This window comes from Stegostoma tigrinum, chromosome 5, assembly GCF_030684315.1.
Source record: "Stegostoma tigrinum isolate sSteTig4 chromosome 5, sSteTig4.hap1, whole genome shotgun sequence".
In the NCBI taxonomy this organism is placed as follows: Eukaryota; Metazoa; Chordata; class Chondrichthyes; order Orectolobiformes; family Stegostomatidae; genus Stegostoma; species Stegostoma tigrinum.
Window position 1 is genome coordinate 73,476,942 of NC_081358.1, and position 19,974 is coordinate 73,496,915.

Below are 19,974 nucleotides of genomic sequence, written 5' to 3' on the forward strand. Positions count from 1 at the left end.
TGCTCCTCAACTGGTATCCAAAGTTCATCGAGCTTTGAGCACTTACAGTAGATGTATTAGCTTTGGATCACATTGGAGTCCAGCAGCTCCCATATTTCACTATCATGTTTGATTTAACCTAGAAATTAATACTTAAGATATCGTGCTGTTTAAACTTCACTGTAATGATATTTGATTTTTATAAATTAAGAAGAAAAAAAATCAAATGTGTCAATCTGATATGTAAGCAGTTCCTTGTAAGAAAAGGGAGAAAAAAAATACTGTAGATGTTAACACAAACTGAAAACATTACTTTAATTTTGCTGGAAATATTCACATTGCTACTCACTAGACAGCTTCTTTCCCTTCACTCAGATCATGCAGTGGTTTGTGACATTGCTCTGCCACTGGTCTCACTATGTGATGATTATCAATGTATCCACAACAGCCAATGTATCTCAACAGCTGTTTCTTTCAATACTCTGGGATATTCGCCGTTTGGTCCAGAGGTTTCCAATTTTAAGAGCCTTAATTTCATCACTATTACTTTTATACTACAAAGATTTGTTTTTTCAGCTCCTTGTTCTGTTTCACCTCTCAGTTCTCTAATGTTTCTGGGAGTTGTTTTGTACGTTTTTCCATGAAAAATATTTGTATAGGTTTGAAATTTCCTTATTCCCCATTATAAATTCTCCTGTGTCTGTGAGTAATAAGCCCACATTTGTTTTTGCTATCATTTCATTTTTACATAGATTTGAAGGTTTTACTTTTACTTTAGTTGCCGGGCTTATCCTTACAACCATCATTGAACTAGGGTGTACTATTACAATTTTCTAGTCAACTGACACCACTGATGTATCTGAGGATTGGTATCTCTACATTTACCCCCTTTGCTTTTTTCAGAAACTTCTAATGAATTCCACCTGATTCAGATGACTAACTTGCTGTATAGCCAACCTTTTATTATCTCATCTTTAGTTCATCCAATACCTCAATAACCTCATCATCTGTGATAGCTCCAAAATCATCATCTTCCTTTTAAGTTAGATACAAAGCACTCATTTAGTATATAGTGCATGTCCTGTTCCTCCTTTTTGGCCACCTTTCTACTAATTATATGATGAAGGAAGACTTTTGGATCTTTGCCTTTTGGATTTTTCTTTGCATTGGTTGCCAATATCTTCTCAGACTATTTCTTTGCTTTTTTTTCATTTTCCCTCTGACCTTTCTGTATTCAGCTTGGTTTTCATTTGTACTGCCACCTGACATTTGTTATGTGAGCCTTCCTATTGCTCCGTCTTGCTTTCTAATACTTACTATTCAAAGGATATTGTTTTATTTTGCCCTAGCTTTCTCCCTCATGAGAATATACTTCAATTGTAGCTAAAACATCTTCTCTTCAGTGATAACAAGGTGTAGAGCTAGATGAACAGAGCAGGCCAAGCAGCATCAGAAAAGCGGGAAAGCTGACATTTCGGGTCTGGACCCAACTTTTTCCTGAAGAAGACCCCAGACCCGAAACATCAACTTTTCTGCTCCTCTGATACTGCTTGGCCTACAGTGTTCATCCAGCTCTACACCTTGTTATCTCAGATTCTCCAGCATCTGCAGTTCCTACTGTCTCTTCTCTTCAATGATAACCTGTTAAACCTACAGTTTTACCTCCAAACTTTCATTCCAGTTTCCAGAATAGGCCTATTCTCAACCCATTGAAATTGTCCACCATTAAGTAATTTTACTGTTGATTGCTTCTCTATGGTTCTAAGGTTATAAACCACTTGGATTCTGGCCAGCAGAAATCCTGTTCTCTTACATGTGCATTGAAGATCCAGGTATTCTGAGACCAGAATTTTTAGAATCTTTTTTCTCTTGATGATTCGTTCTTGGTATATATCAGTGTTACTAGAGAGCCCATCATTTTTAGGTAATTCTTAGTTGCTCTTGAGAAGATGGCTATATGTCTCATACACAGTCCATATTATGGTACTATTAGATAGGTATTTCTAGGGATGTGACTCAGGGACGATGAAGAAGTGATGGCCATATATTTCCATGTTAGGATGATGTGTGAGTTTGTGTGGATATTAGAGCTAATGGTATTTCTATGCACTTTCTGCCTTTGTCTTTCTTGGTGATATAAGTCGTGGGCTTGGGACGGGCTGTCAAAGAAGCTTTGTGGCAGTGCACATAATAGTGTCACTACAATGCAGCAAAATTGAAGGGAGTGAGTGCTTAAGATTTTGAAGAGGCTGTCGATGAAATGGGCTAAAGTAGTCTTGATTGAGGCTGAGATTCCTGAGCATTTTCATTTCTGTAAGCAAGTGGCAAGATTTTTCATTTCTGCTTGGTGAGGTTTTGGGAATTCATGAGGTGAGGTCTTGTCTGTGGTGCACCAAGTTGTGACTAGTCTATTTAGCAAGTCTAGTTGAATTTCGAGTCAATGATGACCATTTCTCCAGGAATTTAAGGTGGGAAATTTGAGATGTTGTACCATTAAACACCATTAATACATTCCCTCCAGTAGAAGACTGCCATTATCTGATATTTATGGAGTTCTTGTAAATTATCAGCTAAAGTCTGAATGTTGCCAAGGTCACGCTTCATACAAAATGCTTAATTATTTTGTGAACTTCCAAAGCATTGTGCAATAATCAGCAAAAAGCCTCACTTCTGCTGTTATAATGGAATTAAGGTCAATGAGTAGGTCTCTGAAGATGGTTGGACCTTGCATTCTGGTATAAGGAACTATGGCATCAAGTATAATACCAACCAATGGAGAACTTCTCTCCTGGTCCCCAGTGATTTGAGTTTTACCGGAATTTCTTTATGCTGCAAGGACAGCCACTGTCACCTAAATTCAGGAATGCAACTCTTGTCCATATTTTAAGCAAGACTGTCATGAGATCTATAACTGAATGACCAAAGCTGAACTCAAATAAGCATCAGTGAGCAGGCAATTGGTAAATAAGTGCCATTAATAGCATCGTTCATGACTATTGGATCACTTTGCTCATGATTAAAAGTAATCTGAGGCATTAATTTGTTTGGTTGTTGCAACTGCTAACAACCATTTGTATCCTGGCTCAGTGGCTCAGTGGTTAGCACTGCTGCCGCACAGCACCAGGAACCTGAGTTTAATTCCACCATTGGGCGACTGTCTATGTGGAGTTGGCACGTTCTCCCCATGTCTGTGTGGGTTTCCTTCCACAGTCCAAAGATGTGCAGGCTAGGTGGATTGCCCATAGTGTTCAGGGATGTGTAGATTAGGTGGGTTGGTGGGGGGATAGGTCTGGATAGGATGTTCTGAGGATCGACATGGACTTGTTGGGCCGAAGGGCCAATTTCCACACTGTGGGGATTCTGTGATCTAATATTTTGATTAATCAGGCGTAAGAATCAGGGAATTTGAACAGAGGAAATTTGACAAGAAGAAATATAAAATCAAATGAGGCTGAATAGTTTTAGCTTTTTGAACCAGCCTGACAGGTTTTGGAGCTGTGATGAGGATACTCTTGTTCTAATGTCAGTTTAAAGTACAGCTTGTGGTATTAAATATATTAAAAGCAATTTTTAATTATTTTGTACATTTCTGAAGTTAAAATTAATTTATTTGTATAAAGATGAGCTACATCTTGATTGTTAATCAAAAATCAATACTCATAGTTATCTAAATTGACTAAATTGTTTGAAGTTGTATTTTATCCACAATAATTAATACAATTGCTAATTATGTCTCCTGTCTGTTTTTTCCTGACTCAGTCACCTGCACACAGCTATTCTAGCTATGAATCTCTAAGAAATGAAAGTGTAGGAGGTGGTCCTGAAGATCTGACTGTGAGTAGAGCTATCGAAGATGACGACGATCAGGATGATCATGATGATGCTGAGAAGATAATTGATTCAGATGGAGCAGAATCAGAGCGCCTTAAAGCCTTTAATGTAAGTTACAACTGAGTTTTCAATCTATTTATCCTCAAGAAATGTCCTCATAACAGTATGCATATTCACGTCCTTTTGTTTTGTAAGTGAGAGACCATTGTAATACCCAAACATGTTTTCCACAATTTTAGTAAATCAATTGCAATTGCAGCATGGAAGTGTGGTCTTGCTTTTGAAAAATTTTAGATTGAAAATAAATTTCTGTCTTATTAGTTACCTGCATTCCATCTTCTAATGATGTTTGTGGATTCTTTTTAAAGTCTTCTTTAAAAGTTCCAGTTATAATCCTTAGTACTAGTTATTCAGTGGAAACAATCTTCTACTATTAGGCATTTCAAAAACTTGCATAATTACCAAAATCCTGAAGATCGGAATTGACCAGAAACTAAACTGAATGAGCTATATAAATACTGTTGCTGCAAGAAAAGTTCAGAGGCTAGGAATTCTGTGAAGCATAACTCCCTGCCTGTCTCCCCTGTGCATCGTCTATAAAGCAAAATTCAGGAGAGTGTTAGAATATTCTCCACTGACCTAGATAGCTTTAACTTCAACAACACAAGAAAAGCTCAGTGCCATCCAGGACAAAGCAACCTGCTTGATTAGCACCCCATTCATTACCTTCTAATACACCCCCTTGTCCACCAATACAGTGGGAGCATTGTGTACCATTTACAAGATGCGCTGCAGTAACTCACCCTGGGTCCTTCCGCAATACCTTCCAAACTGGCAAACTCTACCACTTAGAAGGAAAGAGCATTAGGTACATCCCAGGTAAGTTTTTCTGTCTGCCATACAGCATCTTGTCTTGCAAGTTCATTGTCACTCAGTCAAAATATGTAAAATTCTTCTGAGCAGCATTGTGGGTTTTCCTGCCCTCTGTGGACTCATCACCGTGTTCCCAAGGGCAGTTAGGGAATAGCAATTAATACTAACTAACCAGCAATTTCCACATTCGACAAATGAATTTTTTTAAAAAAGTGAAAACTCTGTTAGGCCCCTGATTAGCTTGCCCCTTTTAATAATAAAAACAGTTTTCAATCCTTTCTTTACAACTGTAATGTATAAGGATTAAGATAATTTTAACAATAAATGCTTACCATGGCCTTAATCGCTTTTCTAAAAGGCAAAAACAGAGATTCATACAACTTACTCAATGATGGACTAACAAAATTATATAAAATATGAACGTTTTTATGCTTTTACGGGATATGAATGCCACTGGTTAAGTCAGTGCTTATTGGCCATCCCTAGTTACCTTGACAAGGTGGTGATGAGCTGTTTCTTGAACCACTGCAACCCATGTGATGTGTTTGGCCCAGTGATGGTGTGTGACTTGGAGGTGAACTTGCAGATGATGATGTTCATTGATGCTTCAAGAAGCCTTGACAAGTTATTGCAGTCCATCTTATAAATGACACATACAACTGCCATTGAGCATCAGTGGTGGATGGAGTGAATATTGAATGTATTGGATGTGCTGCCAATCAAGTGGCTGCATTGTCCTGAAGGGTGTCGAGCCTCTTCAGTATTTTTGGAACTACACTCATCCAAGTAAGTGGCAAGTATTTTGTAATATTTCTGACTTGTGTATAGTAGGTGGTAGACAGGTTTTGAGTGGCTGTAATTAATACATAATTTTATTGTTTTGGCATTCAGTGACCCTGTATATATAAAAAACCAAGCACTATGTTAGCTCCATTTATTGCTTTCTTTTCTATCTGTACCCTAACCTTTAAACATTCTGATGTACAATTGTTGCAAAAGTAAAAGATAACAAGCATCAGTAGTGCAAGTACACAAAATGCAGCCTCACATTTAGCTTTCAAACTCTTCTGCACTACAATAATCTCAGGCAAACTGTGCTTGCATTTATTTTTAATGTTAGAATACAGGAGAGCACGTTAGAAGATCTTCCAATCAAGACAAAAGGCACTTTTTGTCCATTAATTGAAAAGGGAAGAAGGTATACAAAAGGTCTAAGTAGGAAGGATATATTGCTGGATCTGCTGCTTATGTATGACATTTGAGGACAAACACTTGGGCAGAAGTTATCATTGGATCATAAGTTTTACACTAGTAATAGAAAAGGGAAGTTAACTGTTAATTGTATGTTTTGAATTGAAAAAGGAATGAGGGGATCTATCAGGGGTAAAATGGAATCAGGTTTTGATACAACTGGAGTGGAACAGTGAAATATCTAAAAGGAGGTGATGCCTTAGGTACTGACTAGTTACATTCCAGCAAGAGGGAAAGTCAGAAGGACACTTTGGATGACAGAGTCCCAACACTATGATTACAATAGAAGCACCTTTTGTATATGTCTTAATTTTTCTGTTAGCCTCCTTGATGCCTCCATCCTCTTCCAATCCAGCCTGCATGAACATCGTCTAATGTGAAAATAATTTAACTGGATAATACAGCACTAAAAATATATTTCCATTGATTACACTGGTTGTGTAACACCCTCCAGTATGCTCTTGCAAGCATATCTGTAATTGCAGGGTCTGCTATATTTCCCATAACATACCCCCATCCAGAGAAATATGAACATTGGGCAGTGAGGCCCTGGAAGAACATAGGAGAAATGCAGGAATTGGAGATGTAAGGACGATGCTCCAGATGTAAGATTGTTGATATTAAAACCTATATGTTGTATTTCTAGTTGTTGTTTCCAATCTGAAAATGGCATTGAATTCAGCAGTCCTTTGCCTTTGTGACAGCTATTGCACTATGGCTACAGTGGAGTTGAAAAATATGGATATGCAAGCATTTTGCTCACTTCCCACAGTCTCATGGGCTGCTAAAGTTTTTGTGTCAGTATACTTGTTTTTTTGTTTCTTAGCTACACAGAGGGCCCAGACTTCATTCAAGAGTAATTAAATATTTTGCTTAGTTTTGCACCATTTATCACAGGTTTGCCCTTTTGTTTTTTTCAGTTCTTACTTGGATTAGCAAAAAAATTACATGGCTATGGATGTCTATATTTCTGAAATCTTCAGAATATATTTTGTGTGAAAAAGGTTTTGAACTGCTTTGATGGTTAGTGTGGCAAGCTTTCAACTTGATAGATTAATAGCCCTCACCTCAGTACTACTTTTGCAACTGAAGGATTTCAGTCCCCACCTGACCCTTTGATTGCATGACTGGTTCTGCTAGTTTTTCGAGCTTCAGCAGCAGTCTGTGTCTGGGCAGTGATTGACCCACATGGGCTGCAGTACCCTTCTCCATCACTCTTAGATCTCATTATAACTTTCCATTTAGCCACCATCTGCCCAAAAGCAATTCATATCAGTGCATCCTTAGGTACTGTAACCTCAAATAGCTTGTAAATTTTCCTCAGCCACTGCACTTGTTTCTGAACTTGGACAGCAGTTCATCAAGGCTCGATGAAGATTGCATGCTCTCTTTGTCAGCATTACCTCAACGCAGAGCCTTAAACATTCAATGTGGTCTCCCTCCACTTATTGTCCAATCTATGCCCTGTTTACAACCAAATACTCTGCATACTGTAAATTGCTACATAACAATGCCTACATATCTGGAACTTTCTGCTTGCATTTGAGTGTGTATTTGTTTTTCGTTCTGGATCCAAGTCCACCACTACCATTTCCACCTTTTTCTCACCTTAGATAAATTATTTAGATTTTGTGTGAAAACATTTTGGACTACTTTGCTGATGAGTGTGGCAGACTTTCAAGGAGATTTATAGCCCTTACCCTAGGACTAATATTTCAACTGAAAGATTTCAGTCCCAAATCAGTCTATCACTTCTGATTTTTTTCTTTACCTCTCCTAGATTCTCTTTAACCACCAAACCTTTTTCTTTTCTCACTTCTCAGATACTGTTCCCAACCAAATCTCTGCTGTGACCCTCCAGGATTTGTTGACCTTCGTACAACCCTGCCATTCATTAGGAATCTGATTGAAGGCTAATGAGTTATTCCCTTTAAGTCTCCTCCTTAATGACTGTACATGAAATAGGAGCGGGAGCAAACTATATGATCCATTGAGTCTGCTCCACTAACCAATAAACCCATAGCTGATCTTGGGCTTCAACTCCAGTAACCTACCTGTTCCCTATGTCGCTTGATTTCCTGATAGATCAAAAATGCTTCTGTCCCATCCTTAACTGGGATAGAGACTTCACAACCCTCTCCATTAGAAGATTACAGAGTTTCGCAGCCCTCTGAGTGAGATATTTCTCATGACCTAAATCCTAAATGATCAGCGCATTATCTTGAGTCTGCTCCCCCATGTTTAAGACTGCCTGACCAGCATCAGCATCCAACCTATCAAGTTATTTCTGAATTTCAGAAAACACGGTGTGAGGCTAGATGAACACAGCAGGCCAAACAGCATCAGAGGAGCAGGAAAGCTTGACGTTTCGGGTCGGGACCCTTCTTCAGAAAAGGGGGTGGGGAGGGGGATTCTGAAAAAATAGGGAACTGAGGGTTTTTTGGAGGGAGGAGGGTAGCTTCTTTAAGGAAGGCATCCTTAGAAGAAGTTTCGCAGTTCCCTGTTTATTTCAGATTCCCCTTCCCCTCCCCCATTTCTGAAGAAGTGTTCCTACCCAAAGCGTCAAGCTTTCCTGCTCCTCTGATGCTGCTTGGCCTGCTATGTTCATCCAGCTTCAAACCGTGTTATCTCAGATTCTCCAGCGTCAGCAGTTCCTACTGAATTTCTAAATTTTGCCTATTTCAATGATATTGCCTCTCATTATTCAAACAATGAACTTGGGAGGGGATAGATTATTTGACACTTCACTTTAGTTCTGAAATCATCCAAACTGAAACATTAGCTTGCTTTCTACCCATGGATGCTGCCTGATCCACTGTGATCTCCAACATTTCTTGTTTTCAGGACACCATTTGACCCCTCGAGGCCAATCTAACCATTAATAAGATCATGGCTGATCTGATTGTGACCTCAGCTCCAAGAAACTGCCCACCCCAATAACCTTTCATCCTACCCTTATGACAAACCTGTGACCCTTCAAAATTTTCAAAGATTTTGCTTCCAGTGCCTTTTGGGGAAGAGGATTCTAAAGATCATTATCCTGAGGAAGGAAATAAAATTTGTCTCCTGTCTGCCTTAAATGATTCCTTATTTTTAAATGGTAATCTCTAGTTCTACATTTCTCCCAGAAGATGAAACATTCTTCCCACGTCCACCCTGTCAACTACATCTTTAAAAAGGGCGTTAAGTTGTTATCTGCAAAGAAAATAAATGCAGGAGAAAGCAGGAAAATGGAATTAAGCAAGAGTGTTCAGGGAATGTGTAGATTAGGGGGATAGGTCTGAGTGGGATGCTCTATCTGTCGGTGTGGACTTGTTGGGTTGAAGAGCCTGTTTCCACACTGTAGGGATTCTATGATTCTATGTAATTGCTTATTCAGCGAGCTAATATAGATGTGATAGGCCCAATGGTGTCCTTCTGTGATGCCAGAATTCTTTAAATCTATGATGCTGTTGTTGACAATGCTATCAAATTGAAAAAAAGAACAGCAGAGAATACTAGTGGGCCAGAAGATTAGAAAAATTTTAGAAACCAGCTAAAGATAACTAAACTATTAAAGCAGGAGAAATTAGACTATGATAGAAAACTAGCAAAAATCATTAAAGCAGACACAAAACACTTCAAATATATAAGAAAAGAATATTGAAAATGAGTGTTATTCTGTAAAAACATGAGTCTGACCATTTTAATAATGGGAAAGAAGGGAATAACAAGGACTTTGAAAGAGTTTTCTTTTACCTGTCTTCAGGTTAGAAAACAGGAAAATCATTCCAAAACAGTAGATAATAAGAGGTGTGAAGGAAGGAGAAACTTAAAATAATCACGATCCCTGGAAAACGTTCCTGATAAAACAAATGGGGCAAAAGGCTGACATGTCCTTTGAATCTAATGAGGTACATTCTAGGGCCTTAAAGGAAGCAGCTGTAGAGATAATAGATGCATCAGTTGTATTCTTCAAAAAACATCAATTGTGGAGTTGGTAATGTAACTATTGAAGAAAAGAGTAAGAAAGAAAGCAGGAAACTTTAGTTCATTTAGCTTACTGGCTATCATTGGGAAAATGCTAGAATCCATTATTAAAGAACTTATAGCAGGACATTTTGAAAGTGTTTGTACAGGCACAATCAGCATTTTTTTTGCAATTAAATTCATGTTTGACAGTTTTAATTTGAGAATGTAACAAGCAGTGTAAATAGAGGGACACCAGTTGTGTATTTGGATTTCCAAAAGGCATTCAGTGAGGTACCACATAAAATGTGGCTGTACCAGAAAAAAGCTCATGGCTTCGGGGTACCGTATTAGCATGGGTGTCAAACTCTCTGGGTCATAATCCTGTAAATTCCTCCCTTATAACACTTTTGGGGTTCCTGTAACAAATGGACTATGGCAGTTTCAAAAGGCAGGTCATCACCACCTTTTCAAGGCCAACTAATGATCGACAATAAATGCTGCCCAAGCCAGCGATGTCTTGTATCAATAAAAACAATTAGAAGATTGGTGACATGACACCATACAAATTAGAGGTAGGTAAGGGCCATGCAGTCTATCTATTCTGCTGCGCAATTCAATAAGATAATGCCTAAACTACTTATGTTCCAAATTTCACATTTTCGTCTCTCCCTGCAATTCTTTGCTTCTGTTACCTAACAAGAATCCACCTCCATCTCAAAAATATTTAATGACCTTGCATCCACCACCTTCTGAAGCAGAGAGCTTCAAATTTGCACAACCCTTTAAAAGAATAGAGTCCTAAAAGGATGACTCTTAATTTTAAAGGTATTCCCCAGTTAACTAACATGAAACAGAAAGCTGGGATAAATGAGTGATTTTCAGATTGGCAAACTGGGCTACTGTAGTGATCAGTAATGAGGGCCCCACAACAGTTTAATTGACAATATTAAGCACAAGAATATGATGATTAAATTCTCTTAAAAGTGACAAGCACCCTCTGGTTTTGTGCTGTTGTGACTAAGGTCGGCAGTTCTCCATGTTCAGTTTTACAGTAAAAGGTGGTGAATGTTTACAGGTTGGTGTTTGGGTACAACAGATGTTAGTGTTCAGGTGCAGTGAGTTGTAGTGAGGTGAAAATCCTTGCTGCGGCGGTCTTTAAAGTGGCTAGGATTGGGCAGATTAAGTCAGATTTTGAAAGATGAATGAAAGGCCTGAAGGTTGGTGTCAGTGCTATGAATGATAGTGTCTTGATCTTCTGAACTGAGGTTGTATGTTGAAGGTAACAGTCACATCCAAAGGAGGAAGTTGTATTCCATATGGAGGCAGATTTGTGATTGGGATGGGGAACAAGGATGAACAAAAGCATGGAAGAGGATTAAAAAAATGTTCAGAGTGTTGTAATCATGTAGAGATATAGACAACTGATTCTTCGATTTCCATCTGCTGATTTAATGTGTGACTTTCCTGGATGGACCAAAACCACACAGGTTGGTTCTCTTTCATGAAATTGACTTGGATTAGACCAAACACAACCTGAATATAAAATTCACTGAAGTAGGAAGAGGTTTGTTTTGGGTAATTGGAGTTTATGTGGCACACAACTGGCCTGTTAAAAGGACACCCTAATGACTAGTTATAAAAAAAATGAGAGCTATGCTTTCACATGCATCTACCCTCATCGTACAGTGCAATTAATGCTTTAACAATGAGTCTCATTTACTTGCTGTCCCTGTATCTTCAGAAGAAGGAAGAGAGAATGCAATGAAGGAGAACTTTAGTTGTCTCAATAGAGGATGCAAGACCAATAGCAGGCAATCCTAGATGAGGATGATCTGATAACAAAGTGTGGAGCTGGATGAACACAGCAGGCCAAGCAGCATCTCAGGAGCACAAAAGCTGACGTTTTGGGCCTAGACCCTTCATCTGGTTGGATGCAGATGTCTGGGGAATGCATCAGTAAAGACAAGCAATGATGTGTCAACACATGCAGAGGACTGGAAGAAACTGACTCCAGGTATCATAGCGGCAATGCCAGTGACATCTGAAAATGCTTCAGGAAATGATCAGTGAGTCGTGTTGGACTGTGTAGAAGATGTGCAGTGATTGTAGATTTGGTGGGAATCCCATGTCAAAGGACATGTCAGCCTTTTTGCCCCATTTGCTTTATCAGGAACCTTTTCTAGGGATCATGATTATTTTCAGTTTCTCCTTACTTCACACCTCATGCTCAATTTCTACAGGGTGGAGCCCCAGAGCATGACAGATGATGGCATCTCTCAGGCTGCTCCATATAGGTGTGTAAATGGACGACAGACACCCTGTTTCATAATGTCAATGATTTGTCCACTTCACCAACAATGCCAACTGTGCTCAGTGACATTGCTGGATTTCCTTGAGTGTAAGGTGTCATTGACTGCACTTGTGGCCATAAAAGCTCCCAGGGAGCAGGCAGCAGCATTTGTGAATTGAAAAGTGGCTCCCTCTACAAATGTACAATTGATTTGCATCACAAGAGATAGTTGTTTCCTATGGAGATGTACAATGTACTGCACAACTCAAAACTCCCAGAGCTTTGTGAAATTCCATCTGGGGTTGTTTGATTGCTCCTTGGTATCAAGGGCAATCTCCTTAGATATGCTGATGCTCAGTAAGTCATTCTCACAGTGAGCCAGAGGAATGCTGCAATCAATGTCATGAATTCATCAGAGCATTTTCAAATGTACCATTGTATTTCTGAAAATATACCTCCACTTCTTTGACCACCCTAGAAAAGTTTATCAATGTATACCCTAGGGAATATCTCAGGTCATACTAGTCTGCTTTGTACTGCACAACCTGGCACAGCAATGAAAAATCTGGATATGAAGGGAAGACCACAAAGAACATTAGCACTCCTCAGATGACAAGGATTTGTCAGAATATTAGGAAGATTTTATAAGTTCATGCCAAGGCCAGGAGAGATATCCAGGGGGTGTCAGGGATGACTATATCTACGTATTGTTCGTACAACAATAATGCATCTGCTTCACTGTTGCATCTTCACCTGACCTCTATTATTTTCATGGGTCATCCTCCCTCACCAGATTATCTCTAAACCTGCATCTCATGTCTCTATTTCCTCTCTACACACCACATTGTTACAAACATGGGATTCAACATGATCCTGACGCCCAGCCATGTCCTGGCCATCTGGCGTCCCAGTTGTAACACCATCTTTGAGGTGCTAGGACTTGTCTGTGGTGTGTTTACCAGATTGTGCTGCAAACTTAATATATGACCACTCTGTGGACAATGTGGGTATAACTGCTGGTGGCACTTAATGAGGGAGGTAAAGTAGGCTATGGTTGCTTTGCCCCAGAGGTGCAGTTTTGAGACTTGTTATGTGCCTGCTGCTTGGTCCTTAGATGTTGGAGAACAAAAAGAATCAATTAAGAGTTAAGCACCTTGTGTTTCAACATATGGACATAGAGGAAACATATCATAGAACCCCTACAGTGTGGAAGCAGGCTATTTGGCCCATTAAATCGACATCAACCCTCCAAAGTGCATCCCACCAAGACCCACCCCCACCTACCCTCACCCTGTAACCCTGCATTTCGCATGACCAGCACACCCCGGACACAATGGATAATTTATCATAGACAGTGCGCCTTACGTGCACATTTGTGTGGGAGGGAACCAGAGCACCTGGAGGAAACCCACGCAGACATGGGAAGAATATGCAAACTCTATACAGTCGCCCAAAGCAGGAATCAAACCTGGGTCCCTGGCAGTGTGAGGCAGTAATGCTACCCAGAGAAATTCCATGTGAAGTTGATTAATGGCTCCTTGACGTCAAGAGCTATGCCCTTCACATATGGCTGATACACCAGTAAGTCATCTCCAAACTGAGCCAGAGGAATGCATATCATTTGCCTTCTTAAAATATGCCACCATTTCCTTGACTACTGTGGAGAAGTTCTATAATGTATACCCCAGGGGATATGGTTCCAGGAAGATGGCTATGTCGTCCGCCTTTGTCCTGGCTGGTCTACCCTCATCCTTTGCCAAAGATTACACTCCCTTTAAAGTTTTTGCAAAGATCTGTAGCTCAGGTTGTGGGTGAGTTTGTTGACGTGCTCGCCAAGCTGGTTTGTTCTCATTCAGACATTTCATCACCAGGCTAGGTGACATCATAAGTTGAGCCTCTGATGAAGCAATGTTGTTCTACTTCGCTTGGAATTTATACTGCCCGGAGTGTTATGGTGAATAACGTCATTTCCGGTTTTGGTCTGTCTGGGCTTGTATATGGGGTCCAATTCTATGTTAGGATTTATTGATTGCATAATGGGTTGAGAACCTAGCATCTAAGAATTCCGTTTTCTGTCCATGTTTGACTTGGGCTACTGTTGTTACCTTGTCCCAGTTAAACTGATGGCCTTCATTGTCTGATGTTAGGGAGAACTTTTTTTTCAGCCGTGCCGATTTGATGCTAGTTGATGTTCATGTACTCTGATGGCTAGATTCCTTCCTGTCTGTCCGATGAAATGTTTGTGGCAGTTGTTGCATGGTATTTCGTAAACCACGCTGGTTCTGCATACTGTGGGAATGGGTTTTTTAATCCTTGTGAGTGTTTGTCATAAAGTGGCCACCATGATTCCTAATGGTTTTAGGAGTCTTGTTATCATTTCCAGTATGCTCCTGATGTATGGCAGTGTAGCCAGTGTGTTAGAGCATACTGTGCCCTCCTGTTGTTGTCTGTTTAGTAGGCATCTGCAGATGAAGTTGCAGGGATGTCCATTCTCTATGACAAACACAATCACCAAAGCTAGTGGTTCTGAGCAAATTATCGATGTGTGGGCTAACAAATACCCAAGTCTTGATGGTCTTCTTCCTATTCCCTTAAAAGAACCGGCTGTTGAGATTGTTGATGTGTTGGTTTTAATTTTTTTAAAACTCCCTTGATTTAGAGCTGGTCCCATTGGATTAGAAAGGTAAATGTAGGTCCTTTATTCAAACAGAAAGTGAGACAAAATGTAGGAAACTATGGACAGCTTGGTTAATATGTTCCATATGCTTATAGCAGGGCACTTTGATAAGTTCAAGGCAATCAAGCAGCCACACACCGTTTGTGGAAGGAAAATTATGTTTCACCAACCTCTTGGAGTTCTTTGAGGAGGTAACTTGTGCAATGGCTAAACATGAACCAGTAGCTGTACTGTCCTTAGGTTTGAAGATTGATAGTTGATAAAATATGACATCATAGGGTTTTGAAGAAAAATACAAGCTAATATTGTAGGGGGCAGCACATTGGCTTAGACAGAACATTGGCTGGCTAGAGGAAAACAGACAATAAGAACATATGGGTCTTTGTCAGGTTGGCAAGATTTAACGAACAGTGTGCCTCAGGAATTGGTGCTGGGACCTCGAATGTTTACAATTTATTTAAATAACATGGATGAAAAATTGAAAGGAATGCTTGCCGAAGTTGCTGACAACGCAAAGGCAATTAGAAAGGTAACTGTAAAGAGGATACAGGCTACAGTTAAGTAAATGGGCAGAGTTGTGGCAAAATGTTGGAAAATGTAAAAATTGTCCACAAGTATAATAGTTAAAGTATGAGATATATCAAAACTCTGAGATGCAGAAGTATCTGGATATTCTAGTATATGAATCACAAAAGGTCAGTCAGCATTTACAAAGGTAATTAGGAAAGCAAATAGAATTTAATAGGTTGTTATGAGAGGAATTGAATATAAAAAGAGAGCAATTGTGCTTCGGTTATACAGGACACTAACAAGACTGCATTTAGAGCACTATGCACAGTATTGTCTCTGTGTTTCTTTAAAGTAAGGATGTGAATGCACTGGCAACAGGTTAGAGAACTGGTGATAAGGCTAGGTATGTACCTGCTGGAGTGTATAAGTGGTAAGAGTTAGCTTGATTGAATCATGTCAGATCCTGATGGGTCTCAACAGGATAAATGTGGAGAGATTTATTCCTTTGATGGGAGAGACTGATACTAGGAGTCACTATTTAAAATTCAGGGGTTTCCTATTTAAAACTGAAATGGGACAAAATAAATCCTCTGAATGTCCTGAGTCTATGGAACTCTGCTTCTATCTCATTTTTGGGAACAATGCTTGAATATTTTAAGGTGTTGGTAGATAAATCCTTGTTAAGCAAGGGGCTGAAATGTTATCAGGGAGTATGATTTGAGGTTATAACCAAATCAACTGTGATCATATTGAATGCCAGAGCAGGCTGAACAGATTGAATGGCTTACTTGTAGACCCAAGTCATATATTACAGTGACTGGCATACTCCTGCTTCTTGTTCAAATGTTGCCATGCAGTGGCCTCAGAAATAATGGATGCGTTGGTCATGATGTTCCATAATTCTCCAAATTCTGCAATGGGCCCAGAACATTGGAGGTCAGATAAACTGTCTTTAATTCTGTCTTTTTATCATTTTTACCTTCTCTGATATTACTTGCATAGATATGTTTCCATGCTTACCCCTTGCCAGCGATTTGTTAACTCTATCATCCTGCATTATTACCATGACTTCTTTCTGACATTCCATATCTCCCTTCATGTGAACACTCCCCCACTATTTAAGTTAAACATCTCTCCATGTTGTGCGACTTGCCAGCATTCTGGCCTGACTGTGGTTTATGTGAAGGCTTTCCCAACAGTACAGCTCCCTCTTTCTGCAGTGCTAGTACCGGTACACCATGAATCAAAGCCATTTCTCCTAAACCAGCCTTTTTGAGCACACATTCAACTTTGACCTTATTATCCTGTGCCAATTACGGTGTGGTTGAAGTAATAATCCAGAGATTATAACCTTTGTGTTCTAATTTTTTGCTTTAGCCCATGGATGCTCATATTCCTTTGGCAAAACATCTTTCTTACACCTATGATAATGGTACCCATATGGTTCCTGGGAATTGGATCATTCCCCTCTCTTTCCAAGTTCCATAAGATCATAATTCCATATGAATTAGGAATAGGAGTAGGCCATTCAGTGCACGAACCTGCTGTGCTATTCAACAATAGGATCGTGGCTGAACCAGCATTCCTTTCGACCACCTCCTGCCCTTTCTCCAAAATCTTTTATTGCCCTACTGATGAAGACTCTATCTCGCCTTAAACTTACACAATGACTCTATCCCCAATGGTCTCTGTGGCAAGGAGTTCCAAAGATTCTCAACCCTCTGAGAAAAGAAATTCCTCCTTATCTGAGTCTTAAATTGTCTTCCCTCGGTATTGGTAAGGTCCTGAAGACTGTAGTTGGACAGAGGGACACAGGAGCGCAAGTACTTAGTTCGTTGAAAGTGGCGTCACAGGTTTCCAAGGTGGTGAAGAAGGCATTTAGCATGCTGGCCTTCATTGGTTGAGGCATTGAATATAGGAGTTGGGATGTTATGTTACAGTTATAACATGGTGAAGCTGCACCTGGAGTGTTGTGTACAGTTTTGGTCACCCTGTTATAGGAAAGACACAGTTAAACTCGAAGGTGTGTAAAGAAGATTTACAAGGATGTTGCCAGGACTACGGGCCTGAGTTATAGGGAGAGGTTGGTCAGGAGAGAATCTAATTCCTTGGAACGTAGAGAATGAGGGGTGAACTTATTGAGGTGTACAAAAACATGACGGGCATAAGGTAGGATGAAAGCATATAGTCTTTTTCCCCAGGGATGTGGAGATTTGTAGCTCAGGTTGAGGTTCTGGGTGTGAGTTTGCTCACTGAGCTGGAAAGTTAGTTTTCAGACGTTTCGTCACCTTTTTTTTTATTTGAAAAAATATACTTTATTCATAAGATGTACAAAAAAAAACATATTTATACACCCATCCAGTCATGCAAGCCGCGCCGGGTTACGCAGGGGGTACATATACCAACTAAAAGGAAAAATCAAAACAAGGAAGGAAAAAAAACAAAGCAAAGAAAATACCCCGGCAGTCGTCACCCCGCACAGTCCCAGTTGGCCCCCTGACCAGTTGGGGAAGGCGCCAGCTGGGCCCAGTTACCAGATAGGGCCCTTTTTCTATTCTGGATGAGGGGTTTCATACCGTGGTCTTTCCCCACTGCGCCTTGGCGGCGGCTGCCCCAAGCTTTAGCGCATCCCTCAGCACGTAGTCCTGGACCTTGGAGTGCGCCAGTCTGCAACATTCGGTCGGGGTCAGTTCTTTCAGCTGGCAGACCAGCAAGTTGCGGGCAGACCAAAGAGTGTCTTTCACCACACAGATGGACCTCCAGGCGCAGTTGATGTTGGTCTCAGTGTGCGTCCCGGGAAACAGCCCGTAGAACACGCAGTCCCGCGTCACGGAGCTGCTCGGGACGAACCTCGACAAATACCACTACATCCCCCTCCAGACCTCCTGCGCATAGGCACACTCCAGAAGGAGGTGATTGACAGTCTCGTCCCCGCTGCAGCCGCCTCGAGGGCAGCGTGCGGTGGTGCAGAGATTCTGGGCATGCATAAAAGATGTCACTGGCAGAGCCCCTCTCACCGCCAGCCCAGCAATGTCCTTGTGCTTGTTTGAAAGTTCTGGCGATGAGGCATTCTGCCAAACGACTTTGGCAGTCTGCGTGGGGAACCACACGACGGGATCCACCCTCTCCTTTTCCCGAATGGTCTCGAGGATACTACGTGCTGACCACTGCCTGACAGCCTTATGGTCAAAGGTGTTTCCTTTCAAACTTTTCTCCACGAAGGACAGGTGGTACGGAATGGTCCAACTACTCGGAGCGTTCCGCGGCAACGAGGCCAGGCCCATCCTTCGCAACACCGGGGACAGGTAGAACCTCTGTAAGTAGTGACACTTGGTGTTTGCGTACTGAGGATCTACACACAGCTTGATGCAGCTGCACACAAAGGTAGCCATCAGGGCGAGGGTGGCGTTCGGTATGCCCTTCCCCCATTTTCCAGGTCTTTGTACATGGTGTCCCTGCGGACCCGGTCCATCCTCGACCCCCAAATGAAGTGGAAGATGGCCCGGGTGACCGCAGCGGCGCAGGTCCAGGGAATAGGCCAGGCCTGCGCCACATACAACAGTACCGAAAGCCCCTCGCACCTGACAATCAGGTTCTTGCCCGCGATGGAGAGGGACCGGAGCGTCCACCTGCCCAGCTTCTGCTTCAGTTTGGTGATATGCTCCTCCCAAGTCTTAGTGCACGCCCCAGCTCCACCGAACCAAACACCCAGCACCTTCAGGTAGTCTGTCCTGACAGTGAAGGGGGATGAAGGAGCGGTCGTCCCAGTTCCTGAAGACCATGACCTCGCTCTTACCGCTATTGACTTTGGCGCCCGAGGCCAGTTCAAACTGGCCGCAGATGTCCAACAGCCTACTCACCGACTGACGATCGGTGCGGAAGACGGCGACGTCGTCCATGTACAGGGAGGTCTTGACCTGAAGGCCTCCGCTGCCTGGGATAGTCACGCCCTTCAGGCTCACGTCCTTCCTGATGGATACGGCGAAGGGCTCCACACAGCACACGAACAAGGCAGGAGAGAGCGGGCAGCCCTGCCTGACTCCAGATCTGATGGGAAAACTGTTCGATTCCCACCCGTTGATCGAGACTGCGCTAACGATGTTGGTGTAGAGCAGCCGGATCCAACTGTGGATGCCCTCCCCGAACCCCAATTTGGAGAGGACGTCCCTCATGTAAGCATGAGAGACCCTGTCGAAGGCCTTCTCCTGGTCCAGGCTGACGAGGCAGGTGTCCACCTGCCTGTCCTGCACATAGGCGATTGTATCCCTGATGAGCGCGAGGCTCTCAGCGATCTTCCTGCCCGGCACAGCACAGGTTTGGTCAGGGTGAATCACTGACTCCAGGACAGACCTGACCTGGTTGGCTATGACCTTGGCCAGGATTTTGTAGTCCACGTTCAATAGTGAAATGGGACGCTAATTCTTAATTTCTTCCCTCTCCCTCTTCCTCTTGTAAATGAGGGTGATGATGCCCTTCCTCATGGACTTGCACATTTCCCCTGCACTATCGTACACCTCCAGCAGGTCCTGGCCGACCAGGCCCCACAGAGCGGAATACAGCTCGACCGGTAAGCCGTCGCTCCTCTCCAAGGACTTGAGGGCTCTGGTCGGCT

General features: G+C 41.7%; 1 protein-coding gene across 5 annotated transcripts in view; it reads left to right on the top strand.

Moving 5' to 3' along the window:
- Positions 1-19,974, top strand: part of LOC125452078 (nucleolar protein 4-like) — a 337,333-nt gene that overhangs the window by 242,995 nt on the left and 74,364 nt on the right. For all 5 annotated transcript variants that reach the window (XM_048530043.2, XM_048530045.2, XM_048530048.2 and 2 more), the window contains one exon: positions 3,739-3,918. In XM_048530043.2, the coding sequence (XP_048386000.1) occupies positions 3,739-3,918 (180 nt within the window). The remainder of the gene's footprint in view (positions 1-3,738; positions 3,919-19,974) is intronic.